Genomic DNA, 13,893 nt, shown 5'->3' with positions numbered 1-13,893 from the left:
ACTATAAAATAGTTAGGATAACAAAAAACAGAATTACAGTAGCACTGTAGCAAGCTGGCTGATGTTATCAGGATTAAAAATCATGACCAGATTATAAAAACGAAATAAGGGAAAAAAGACAAAAGATTTTGAAAAATCATAACTTGTAAAGCAGACACTATAGATTCAGATAATTCAGTTAAAATACGGGACTAAAGAGATGCGTCAGTCGCTCCCGAATCATTCTGTGACAGCGAGCTGGAAATCATCCAGGCAGAGATGTGTCACGAGAGTGGCTCAGAGAGGTTCCAAGGTTGCTATTTATTCCTGAATGCATCTCTCACTCTGCAGAGATCAGCGGTCAGCAGATGGGCCGAATGCTATCAGCCTGTTCCCCTCCCCTGCTTTGTCGTGGCCCAACACAACAAGGCACTGGAGACACGAGGCTCAGATGTGTCGCCTGTGGGAACGTGTGGTGATCATGTGACTTGGCGTATGAAAACAACATCTACTATTGTGTCAGTTGGTGCACACTCACTGGAAATACGGTTTTATCTCAGCCTCTGTTTCATTGCGTTTTAATGCCGCTATGAAATTAGTGCTTCTCCACTTTTTCTTTGAAGACATTTTTTCTTGTACTTCAATATATAGGCTGAAAATGGCTTAATAAAAATGAAATATATGTCATTTTTAAATTCCATGGCATTGTTTCATTAGTTATTTTTCTTATGTTAATGTAAATATTTGATGCCAATCTCAAATTTTTTATTGTAAATGAATTATTGGGATACAGGTGCAGTAAAAATTGTGTAAATTGCTATTTTGTGTTTCCCATCACTGTCTTAAATTCATGTTTTGTTGTTATACTTCCTATACAAGAGCCAACAGTGGCATTAAAGACAATATATCAAGGAGGAAGTGTTGATGAAGAGAAAAAAAAAACAATCTTGTTGGTAAACACATCAAAATATCAGCCGTTTTCTTGATAGACTGCAAGTAAAAATATTTAGTTAAACTATGAATGATCTTATTTTTTAACAGTTTAGCACCTTGAATTGGAATTCTAAATGAAATGGATTAAAAGCTGACTCTCACTGAGAAAATGTAGATTAAACTACTCTGCAGCATCATGCAGGCTTTCATAGAAGTGCCTGATTTAAATGTTTTCTACCCTGTTGCTGACCGATGATCCGTGGTAAGTGTACAGGTGCAGAACTGGAAACAAAAATGGAACTGGAAGTGAGGATTTACCTGGATAGACAATGAAAAAAAAAAACTTTCATGAGTCCTGTCCACTGTGAGGTTAGGTTTATCAACACTATAACACAAAAACTGTAAATTATAAACACTCCAGTGTTTAAACTGGAGTGTGCAGTTTATATACGGCATTAGAGTCCAGATTTTTTAACAGTGATGAAAAGATTGATGTTGTTATTTTTTTAGTGTAGGTTATATTATTTGTTATTTCTATGCTTACTTTTTTAGTAAGCATAGTACTTTTTATGTAATTAATTTTTATACCTCCTTAGAATCCACTGAGCTCTAGCAATTCTAACACTATGTTAAGAGAACATTTTTCATAAGCAAAATATAGTCTGACAACACAATGTTAAGGGGGTTATGTTTAGCTCCTTGTAAACCATCCTAATAATAATTTTGTTGCACCCAAATTTGTCTGCTTCTGTTGTCCAGAATTATGCAAAAAGACAGCATTACTACATAATATTATAGAAATTAATGTTATAGTCTACACATCAGCTTTTCACTGAAAAGAATATATTTGTGCTTTTCCAATATTCTCTGTCCAAGGCACACCAAAGCGTGAACTAAAAAATTAGGACTAACGTCTGTAATCAGTTCTTCTTTTGACTGGGCTGTCAGATGACGGGACACAGCACCTGCACATAGGTGTCAGAATTAAGGACCTAAATGCAGGACTCCAGGCAGACTAAATATTTAAAAGCAAACCTTTCATGAGGCACGCACAGGAACAGATATAGACACCACAACAAAGACCACATAGGGTAATCAAGAAAGTGGAGAGATCTGGAAGGAACGAGACACAGGTGAAGACCAAAAAAAAAAAATCACAGCAGAGGAAGTAAAATTCAATTTTAGACACGAGACAATGTTAAATTAGGACATTAAATTCAAAACATGACCATACCCAGGCTGCTAGGCTGAGAGAAGCAAGGTTTTTTGCTTCACAATAAGCTCCACTATCATATACTTTGCCTCCATAATTAAAATAATAGTTAAAATAATAGTTTTTAAAAAAGGTATTGTTGTTTCTTAACATTTCTTTTGGCATTGCAGTAGCCATACACAAAAATGTCTTTTAAACTTAAATAAATGAAATCAAAATGAACATAACTGTTTTTTGGCAGGGGGTCTGTTGGATCTTCATATAAAATACCAAACATTACCATGAAGAAAAATCCCTGTACCTTTAACATTACATAATATTTGAACAAAACTGTGGCAAATAAACACAAAAACTAAGAAGTTAAAAAATGTATGCAAAAAATACAAAAATATTACATGTGAAATTTCCTTTAAATTATTATTAAAAGCTATGCTGCATATTACGATGGTTAATTAGCTACCACGGTCGAAAAGACCCTTTTCTATTTCATTGTGACTTTAAAGAGTCCACTCTGCACTAAGGCTTGGCACACACCTAGCCCAAGGCTGCTGAATTGTTGTTTTTTCGTTTTTTTTAAGCATCCACTCTCTCAGCACAAAAAGAGCACAAATCTTATACTTAGAAGTCAGAGGCAAATCCTCAGAGTATATATCACCAACTCCAGGCATCAAACCCTTCAGAAGCCACCTGGAAACATGTACAAGTGCCTGGTGGACCCCCCAGCTCGATGATAATGACACCCTGGAGCCAGAAACATGTGCTGACATGGAGCCAATGTTTTGGAGACGCCAAAGTTTGGCAAGTGACATAAAAGAACTGATCCCGCTTTGAGGTGAAAATCATTTAAAATGCCCTTGAAAGACCATAGATGCGGGTGGTGTAGAGGAATATCATTCAAGTCTGCTGGTCTAGAGCAACCATATATACTGTAAATGATCTCCAAAATATATACAGTACACTATATAGATACTATGAGGGATCAAAGTTTTCAGGAAGGGTTTAGTTTAACTGCATACAACACTTATGCATGAGAAGTAAAACTAAATGCCGGAAGAATCTGTGCTGCTAAAGATGATTAATGAATGAGATGGCTGATATTGTGATGACCCGCTGCTCGCTTAAAATGCAGCATCCAAGCAGACCTTGGGGCAGCTCGTACCTCCCAGGTAAGAAATCACGCCAAACTCACTAAAATAAAATATCAAACTTTGACGGCTTTTGTATGCTTTTAGATTTCAGTATGCCATGAGGCATTCAGAGCTGCTGCTTCTTTCGGCTCACAATTCAAACACCAAGCAGCATGCATTTAACTTAAATCCAACTTTAACTTCCTTTAAACCAAAGCGATTTACAGCTGTAGTGAGCATATCCTACTTTAGGAGTTAATTATTTTTTATCAGACGAATAAATGTTGCCTTAAATGGACCCCGAAAGTACAAGAACACCCAGGAGATCCACTAAAAAATGTCAGTCTTGTTGTGCTCGTTAGACATGTAAACCGACACAAGTTTAATTGCTAAACGGGCAAATTTCCAATGGAGTTTGGTGCCCAGTTCTCACACCAGAACAGCAGGTACAGGGTCTTACCCAAGGGTTGAAGAGAGAGTGCAGAGGAGGCCTCCTAAAAAAGGATCCTTACCTTTGTTAGCTGTGCTATCTTCTTGCTCATCTTCAGGTGTAGGTCTTGGGTATATTCCATGGCGATGCCGGACTGAAAAGACATGCTGGATGCCGAGGATGTGCTAAATTTCCCCTGACCGGCAGGGCAGTAGCGCTGCTGCCAACCCGACCCAGTCGCCATCTTCACGATGATGCCTCAGATGCTCGAGAAAGATATGGGCAGTAATTACAATAATAAACTGGAAGGTGCTAATGAGCGGTGTGTAGGACTGGGACTGTGGAGGATTTATGTTTTTGCCGAAAAAAAAAAATCAGAAATATGAAGCCTTTTGAGCCCACAGACTGTTAAGAATTGGTTTCATTTTTGCTTCTGTCGGGGTAATAGTACACCAGAGGGGTGAAATGAGTAATTTTAAGGTCCGGAAACATGAGCTACTACCATCTTGTCCGTTATGCGTCCGTTTTCAGCGGGTCCAGTCTGCTGTCACCTGGCGCTGATGTGCAGCCGTTTCCAGGGAGCTGGTTGGCGGGTTGGCTCCCGGTCGGTCACCTTGATACAGAAATTTGTCAGCGGCAGCCGTTAACAGTGATTCCTCCTCGGTACATTCCGGCTACACTGAGGAAGAAGTGAGTAGAGACTGGGGTTATGTGTGTGTGAGCGTGTAGGACAGGCTCGGCGGTTGGCTGCTGCTCCTCTGTTGCCATGGATCACCTCAACAGTTTATGCTGCATTCACGTAGGATGGGAGCAGCGCTGCATTCACGTGCAGTCGGACAAAACGAAACGTGCTCACGTACAGCTTGCCAACACCAAAATACGGTTACTATAACTAACTACGCTAAAAGTAGGTGTCCATTTTAGTTAACGGAAATAAAAATAATATCGTTTACGATTTTTCGTTCTTAAAATATAACAAAAATGAAATAAAATATAGAAGAAATGACGCTGATCGCCTAAGCAGCCTTTGAGGCTTTGATTCATTACTTTATTGAGACGTGTCAACAGCTTTTTAAAACTTCACAGGCTTCATTGAAACTAATCTGAATCCAAAGCATAAAGTAGAAATACAATCTAATTAGGCTTTAAATTAGGCAAAACCAAAAAAAAGTCTTTTCACTGCATGCCAAAGCACATCTTGACTCATATTTGCAGATGCAGATATAAGTGCCTTATGTTGTCTACGGTTCTTATTGATTTCCAACTAAGCTTTTGCCTCTTTAGCATTAGTTAACTTTGGACAACAACTGATGCACTCATGATTAAAAACAATTTACCTTTCCATTTCGTTTGTCTGTTTGTTCTCTTGTTTTCTTTCTCCACAAAGTGATCCGTTATTACCACCCGCCATAGTTTATCCTTTTGGCTGTTGTTTGGCTGATGCTAAATCCCATCATCTGGAGTTGCCTTGAGGCACACAATTGGAAAACCACTGAAAAATGTAAAAAGTAAAATGGAAATGGAAAATTAGAAAGTGCATAGAAACGCAGTTACACCCAAGATGGGTCTGAAGAAGTCATAAAAGTCTTTTATTTTAGTGGGCTGCAGAAGGCACAGGCTGATTTTCATGACTGCACTTTTTTAAATGTCTTTTAAAAATGCACATATATCTAAAAGTCTTGGAAAGTCTGTTTCACAGGCATCCATGACAACTGTATGACAACTCAACAGCTGAAGAGACAGTTTAATATTTTACTACTTATCCCATACACCCAGTTTTTCCTCTCCCCATTTTTTCAGCGATGCCTCGCCTAAAGCACAGCCTCTGGCCCAGCTCATTGCTTTTCATTCATCTGTCATCTTCATTATTGATAAGCGTTTATCATTTGTATTCGGGGATGTGGTCCTTGCTGGTGAAAGGAAAAGTAGAAGATCTTTAATCATGTAATTTACCCATAATGTACAGCACAGCCTCCTGACCTGAAACTGGCTGCACACAAAATGAAATTTCCCTTTCCAGTTGCATCACTTTGAGACATTGTGCTATAGCCGTATGTGCCTTTTTAGTTCAGTGGCTCTCTGAAGCCAAGAATTTATTGAGTTTGTCTGTCGGGCAAACTAAAATATGTATTTGGCCTGATTTGGCCCATGGGCCATGATATCAAGATTATAAAAACAAAAAGCAAGATGTACGGAACTAACAGCAGTGATTTCAATTTAAACCTACTTTGAGGAAATTAATAATCACATATCAAGTTGTCTGAGATGTAAACCTATTCAAGATGACCTCACGTATCATGAAGACTGAGACAAAAGCAATTAGCTATGTTATGCAGTGCAGGTTCAAGCCAATTATATGGACTCAATTACACCCACTTAGACTCAGTAATTGGAATTAATTAAACACCTATCAATCAGCAATCGACCAAAGACAGTGCGTCATTTCCCATTAAAACATCATCAAAAGAGGTGGCATAAATTCTAAAAAGACCCAGCAGGAAAAATTAAGTCTCAAATCTGTTTTTAGGAATTAAGAAAGTAACCAAAAGGCCTCAAATCTCAGAGATACATTTTCTATTTTCTCCTCCTTCCTAAGGGTGTCAGTGTTTGAGATAAAGCAGGTAGCACAGGCAATTCAGAACTGTCATATTGTCAAATAGCCAGAAAAAGGGGTAGGTTGGCCTTTGACACCTATTGAAGCAGTGATGGGTGGCCGTTCTCACAGAGAGATGACAGCATGCTTTGGGTGTTGTTTTTCCACTATGAGAAATGAAACAGCTAGCAGGTAAGGGGGTTTATGCTCAGTGGAGCTTAATTTTGACAAGTGTAGGTGTACGTTCCTGTATTTCATGGTTATAACACATCTGTTTTGTCATTTACATCTACTGAGATGTGTCTACAATTTTAATGATACCATTATTTGCTGCTCAGTGACTTTAGTTTTCACAATTAGGTCATGTCTATGAAGTATTCACTATATTCTAATCATCATTGCGCTAACAACACTTTTTATTTTAAATATTACATGTTATAAGTCTTAATAAAGCATGATGTTCCATTATCCTAAATGTCTACATCCATTTGCATAAAGCTCAAAAAGATGGCCGCATGTTTTACCCTGACCTAAGCTAAAAGCATGCACATGCATATTCGTGCCAGATTATTCAGGTACAATGCACCATTTCTCTTCATACAATGACAAATACACAATGGACTATTGAATTACTGAAGCCTGGGCCATTTTTATTTGTGCCTTGGCTCCAGTAATCCTGGCTGACCTGGAAAAAGTCTTACACAGTAATACTTTCACATTAGTTTGTGTATTTACTGAGGTTTTCGCAATAATCGGTGATAAAATTCTGCAAATTAAGCCTTTCAAAAGTTAAATGGGGAAGATGGCATATGAGCATGTGCTCCTCCCCTTCCTCAGCTTGCACGCTATTGCATGTTTTTGCAAAGATCAAAACCTGGCATACCATCTGGTTTCCACGCAAATGTCAAGTCTCACCATGAGACCTCCTGTTTAGCCCCAAAGATCACAAACAACTAAACATGACACACTTGAAATGAAGTCGGTTTCCAGAAAATCTTAGGAACACCTTCTCAAAAGGTGTAGGAGTGACACTCAGCAGTGTTTGAAGAATGAAAGAATAACACACAATGAACCTTTTAGATGAAATAAATCTGCAGCAGAATTTCTATTTTTACTCTTGTGCACGTTCGTTTTTACTCGCACATACCAGCTACTCTCACTAAGGAGGTCATATGAAGCACGAGTTTCTTCCATGGCACATGAATGCACCAAGCTGAATTTCAGTGACGTCATTTCATCATTCAAAGCTTAAGAGGAGGAAGAGGAATAAAAATTTAAACTGACTGGCTCGCTGCAGGCAGTATATCTCACATAGTCATAATCACAGGGATGACGCAAATAGTTTTTCTTATGCTTTCTATTTAGGGTTTCTCACAAGCTTTGCAAGAGTGTGACCGCTTATTGCATCCATTTTTGTGAAATAAATGTGTCCACGTAATGAATAAATAAAACAACTATCAATTTGTGCCTCACTGTGTTGAAATTTAAGAGTACAACCAGTACATTAACAGTTTTGCAATAATCACAGCTTGTCTATATAATTTGAAGTGGACTACAGTAACTATTTTACCAGATTTATTATTAAAAAAAGGATAATTTTATTAGTGCCCACTGATGCAGTAACAACAGTGTGATTTCCTTCTGCTGAAAATGTTTTCACTTATTAATATAAGAGAAGATGTGCACTTCATAAAAGTCATACTTGCAACCAGTAATTTTCTCAGTTGATAATGTTAATTGGCTTACGAGGCTAGGAGCCCTTCTGCTAGAGGGGGCACAAAAACTGGTTAAATCAGCAGTTCAAATGATGAGAAAAAATTACGCGGATGAGCACACAATCCTGTGAGAATAATAATTTCAAGCCAGGCACTAACTACATCTTCCAAGGTGCACTGTTGCAAGAGAGATCCAGTCATCTGTATAAGAATATATCACCATTTGCATCACCGACTAACAACTTTGTCTTCACAACCTTGGAACTGAAAAGATCCAAGTTCAAAAACTGGTACACAACTCTTCATGAAAGTAGCAGAAAACAGCACTGCGGGGCCGCCAAACTCTAAAAGGTAGCAACCACTGGGGGTGGGGGGTATTGAGCAACGATCAACAGTATCTGTCTTGCACATCCAAACAAAAGCCATGGGAAACTACCAGTAGCTGACAATTTTCCCACTGTGACTGGGTGGGAAGCCTCCAGTTGCTTACTGCCCACCGGGCACATCACTCCAGTTCTGGCTTCTTTACATTGGCTTCCCATTGAATTTAGGATTCGTTTTAAAGTCCTTTTATTGTTTGTTAAACCTTTAAATGGCCTGGCTCCTGTCTACTTATCTGATTTGCTGAAGCCACATGTTCCTACTCAGCACTCAGCTGAGCAGCTGTTGCTGTCGGTTCCTAGGTCCTAGGTGGCTGAAACTCAGAGGAGACCGAGCGTTCTCTATTGCGGCTCCCATGCTTTGGAATAACCTTCCCCTCCATATTAGACAAGCGTCATCAGTGTAGGTCTTTAAGTCCAGATTGAAAACCTATTTTTATTCCGTGTTACGACTGTGATCGTAATCATGTGTGAATTTGAGTGTCCAGGTGCTCCTCCGGGATTGGTGCATCCAGGGTGGTTGGCTCACACCGATTGGCTGAGGACTGGGAGGCAGCGGATAAGAAGAGACCGCCAGGGACTGCCAATTCATTCATCCTCGGCCCAACCCAACCAGCAGACCGTTCACTGTGTCAAAATATTATGTTAATGTAAGAGCATGTAGGGGTGGACCGCCTTTTTGTTTGATCAGTTTTCTCCTGTTTTTGTTAGGCAAGGAGGAAAGTGATTGTCATTTGGTTTAGTTCTTTTGAGTAGGTAAGTTGTGTTTATTCCTGAGATAGGTTACTTTTTGTTTGTTGCTTTGGCCTTGGGTTCACCCTGAAGTTATGGTATGCTCCCTTCCTTTGTTTAACTGCACTTATTGTAAATAAATCACTGTCACAAAATATTACGTGTGTGACGTGCTGCTTGGGGTTGGACGGGGATGGATCACCCTTTATGTTGTGGTCTGGCCGCGCCTAGACGGGCGATAACACCCTGATTTTTAACTCTGTGGGAAACTGATACCTTTCTTCTTAATTTTATTGTATTTTTAATTTTGCTAGTTGTTTTGATTTGTGTTGTTCAGCACTTTAGCCTGCCTGGTGTGTTTTTTAAAGTGCTATACAAATAAACAATGATGATGATGATGATGATGATGATGATGATGATGATGATGATGATGATGATGATATTATCTTGTGGTCAAAGAAAAGCTCAGAACAATGTAAACATCAGTCAATATTATAAGAAAAATACCATGCTCAGAGTTCATGCATTCTTTGGATGTAGATGAAAGTAAATTGCATCGTAAGCCTCACTGTTTACCAAGTTTACTAAGTGTGTTGCCCTCACAGTATTTTTGTTAGGAAGTGTGCACAGAAAGCAGAGGAGAGAACAGGTCAGGAAATCCATGCATTCTTCTGATGGCCACATTTCCCAAGTTGGAAAATCATTCTGTCGACTCCGTTATGCTTGTTCTCCTAACCTCTGTGGCATCCGTATGAATTTTTCCAACTGAAAATGTTCTCTTTCTCATTAATCTGAGACCACATGGTTGCACAATAAGCTGCATCTACCCCCCATGTTACTCACCTAATAAGCCCTCCCTGATATATATACCTTGTATGGAATTATCAAGAGCATATTCCTGTTTTGAAATGACTCACACATTCTCGAACCTCATTTGTTTGATATTCTCAGGTGAAACCATTTTCCTGGCAACAGATGTCATTTTAAATCATGGCTGCTGGCAACAAATGAAAAACAGCTCTTTTTTTTTTCTCTCGGTCTGGAATCAAGGACATTTGTTGTTTCATTTCTTGTGGTAAAGTCTGCCCTCTTTATTACTGTGAAACCTGCATGCGGGAGACAATTGCAGCATAGGTAAGAAGCTTAGCGAAAGGTCTATTGTGTCTTTTATAATTTTCTTTTGTGCTTCTTCTGCAAGAATGACTTAGGTTCGCATACACTGTAGTTTCATCATACTGTATGTCCCGACTTCAACAGCCCAATCATTTGAATTCACAATGTAAGAATTACAAGTAGTAAAACACACGCACATAGCCTACACGCACAATTCATAATCACTTGTGTTCAGTGAAGCTTGGTGTCAGTATGGGAACATTAATTTCTGCCTTGTCTTTGTCCTGCTGTGGGTCAATAACTCTTTAAGGACAGAGAAGACGGGTCCCTGCTGATGCACAGTCACAAAGAGGCTGCAAGACACACGTGTGATGCATCTAGCTATTAAAGAAAGTAATGCAAAGTATTAATGGTGTGAATTCAATATGAGGCTAAACAAGGAAGCGCCTCAAGGTCCATCAATAAAGGGATTAAGCTCCCAGGGGCTAAAATTATTTACAGAATACAAGGTTATCACACAGGCTCAGTTGTGGGTTTATGTGCAGATACCCACGGCAGGGGCAGGGGGCATCAATAAGCTCCAACAAATCCCCTGCATCTACAATCATTTACAACCAATCCCCCCAAAAGCCTCCATTTAAAAAGAACGAATCATTTAGGGACAAAAGAAAAGTGATATCTGACGACTGATGGGTTATTTGGTCAGCTGGACATCTTTGAAAGAAAATGCCCAATGAGCTCTAAGAACATTCGTCCAAACTGAATCTTAATAACTACTGGTCATGAAATTTGTCACATTTATGCACTTTATTGGAGAAAATAAATTATTTTGCTGATCTGTACTCGTTTGATATATTTATAGAGATTAAAGTTAGCATTTGAAAATTAATTAATACTAACATCAAAATGTGACGAGGCAGCTGCTTTAATGTGCTGTCTAAAATATCTGAGTGCATTTAGACATGTGGACCTGTTTGAGACAAGCGAGCATCATAATGAGGAAGAAAGGTGATTAAAGTGACTTTGTACATGGTGCGTTCAAAGTCACTTGTGTTTCAGAAATTGCTAATCTACTGGGATTTTTCTACACAACCATTTCTAGGACTTAAAGAGAACAGTCCAGTCTATCTATGGGAAAATGTCCTGCTGATGTTGATTGCTCTGTACACTCAAGGTATGCAGAAGAGACTCTCTGAATGCACACCACATTGAACCTTGAAACAGACGGGCTACAGCAGCAGAAGACCAGACCAGGTGCTACTCCTGTCAGGTGAGAACAGGAAGGTGAGGGAGCAGTTCACGTGTGCTCACCAAAAATGGACAATATAGGATTGGAAAACTGTTGCCTGGTATGGCAAATTGCAATTTCAGCCGCAGGGCAGAATTTGCCATAAACACCAGGGAAGCATGGGTCCAAATCATCAGCAGTTCAGGCTTAACCAAGGCACTATTTGCACCAGCTGTGCTCTGTTTAAAGACCACAGCCTACCTGAGTATTCTTGCTGACCATGTCTGACCCTTTAGTGTCCATTCTCTGAAAGCTTCTTCCAGCACGCCGTGTAACAAAGCTCAGTTAATCTCAAACTGGTTTGCTCAACATGATAGGGAGTTCACTGTCATCAAATGCCCTCCACAGTCACCAGATCTCAATCTAATAGAGCACCATTGGGATGCTGTGGAGTGGGAGATTCCTATCATAATGTGCAGCTGACTAATCTGCAGGAAATGTGTGACGCTACCATGTGAATATTGACCAAAACTTCTAAGGAGTGAATGAGTGTTTCCGGCACCTTGTTGATTCTCTGCCCTGAAGAAACAGCAGCTCGAAAGACTAAACAGGGTCCAACCTGCTAATAGCAAGATGTAGCCTAGCTGACAAAGCAGCTACCAAGTGTACATCTACCAGAAACTTTGAAAATTGCATGCTTGTCCCTCCACCAGGCGTGACAAAGATTGTCCCTAGGAAGAGGCCCGAAAAGGTCATGCTTAGTGGAAGTGACTGTTCTTTATTATCGGGAAGACTAAAAATCATAGAAGGGGGTATAACAAACCTCTCTGGGGTGGAATGACCTTCAGAGCACAATGGTCAGTCTTGCTGCATCACATGTGCTCATCTCATTTCCCCTTCAGTTCAGTTCAGTTCAGTTCAGTTCATTTTTATTTCAAACATTTCAAACATGTGCCTTCACAATCATTACAAAATATCATTCCATTATTTGTTTGAAAAGGAGTAGGCTGAAGTATTTACTTATTTGTCCCTACCCCCTCAAGTTTTACCTCTCATTCATTAAATTTTTTTTTTGTCTTAAATTAAACAAACAACATATGAAACATATAAACATATGAAGTAAAACAAAACATAACATACATAAATCAAAAACAAGAAATTAGCAAGCCCCACCACAGTATAGTTTCTTTCATATGAAAAATACAGAATGTGTATATTTGCAGATACACAAGTTATGGAAAAACAACAAACCAAAACAAAACAAAAAAACAACCAAAAAAGAACCTCAACACCATTACCAGCAACATTACCATCCTGGGTTAACCCCGTTTTCTTCATTCTTATACTTATTTAAAATTAGGTTTTTATATTTTACTTTAAACTGTTTTATGTTTTGACTGTCTTTTATTTCTTCTGTTAGACTGTTCCATAATTTAACTCCTGCAATTGAGATTGACATAGTTCTTAAAGTTGTTCTAGCACTTTGTATTTTTAAATTCCATTTCCCTCTTAAGTTATACCCACCTTCTCTTTCTATGAACAATTTACAGATTTCTTTGGGAAGCAATTTATTTCTTACTTTATACATTATTTGCGCTGTTTTAAGCTTCACTAAGTCTTGGAATTTAATAGCTTGCATTTTGACAAAGAGTGCATTTGTATGGTCCCTGTACCCTACATTATTTATTAATCTAATGGCCCTTTTCTGTGTTATAGTTATTGTTTGTGTGTTACTTTTGTATGTGTTTCCCCAGACCTCTACACAGTAGCTCATATATGGCAGTAGTAAAGCACAGTATAAAATGTGCAGTGCTTTCTGATCCAACATATGCTTTGCTTTTCCCAGGACGGCAATGCCCCGTGCCAATTTCCCCCGAACATAAGTAATGTGTGGCTTCCAACAGAGCTTGTGGTCAATGATCACCCCAAGAAATTTTATTTCATTTACTCTTTCTAAATATACATTGTCAACACATATTTCTACTTCGATGTTTTTCTTTTGGTTTCCAAACAACATAAATTTGGTTTTATCGAGATTCAATGATAATTTATTTATATCAAACCACTTCTTTAATATCGTTAATTCCTGTGTGATCATTTCCAAAACCTGTGGCAATTCCCCACCTGCACACAGTATATTTGTGTCATCTGCAAATATTACAAACTTTAAAATCTCCGATACTCTGCAGATATCATTTAAGTACATAATAAACATTTTTGGACCCAGTACTGAACCTTGAGGTACTCCACAAGCTATATCCATCAAATTAGATTTATATTCATTTATTTGTACATATTGTTGCCTATTCCCTACATAGCTTTTTAACCATTCCAAAACCACTCCCCTAAACCCGTACTTTTCCAGTTTTTTTAATAGAATTTCATGATTAACAGTATCAAACGCCTTCTTTAGATCTAAGAAAACTCCGAGCGCATACCTCTTACTATCC

General features: G+C 38.7%; 1 protein-coding gene across 6 annotated transcripts in view; it reads right to left on the bottom strand.

Annotated features, from left to right (window-relative positions):
* Positions 1-4,500, bottom strand: part of fam184ab (family with sequence similarity 184 member Ab) — a 230,193-nt gene extending 225,693 nt beyond the window's left edge. For 2 of the 6 annotated variants that reach the window (XM_026194482.1, XM_026194485.1), the window contains exon 1: positions 3,765-4,500. In XM_026194482.1, the coding sequence (XP_026050267.1) occupies positions 3,765-3,926 (162 nt within the window). In that variant the 5' untranslated portion in view covers positions 3,927-4,500. The remainder of the gene's footprint in view (positions 1-3,764) is intronic. The other 4 variants (XM_026194484.1, XM_026194487.1, XM_026194483.1 and 1 more) reach the window with 3 other exon arrangements.
* Positions 4,501-13,893: the final 9,393 nt, after the last annotated feature.

The sequence above is a fragment of the Astatotilapia calliptera genome, chromosome 15 (genome assembly GCF_900246225.1).
Source record: "Astatotilapia calliptera chromosome 15, fAstCal1.2, whole genome shotgun sequence".
In the NCBI taxonomy this organism is placed as follows: Eukaryota; Metazoa; Chordata; class Actinopteri; order Cichliformes; family Cichlidae; genus Astatotilapia; species Astatotilapia calliptera.
The sequence above is the reverse complement of the archived record's forward strand: the minus strand, read 5'-3'. Positions and strand labels throughout refer to the sequence as shown.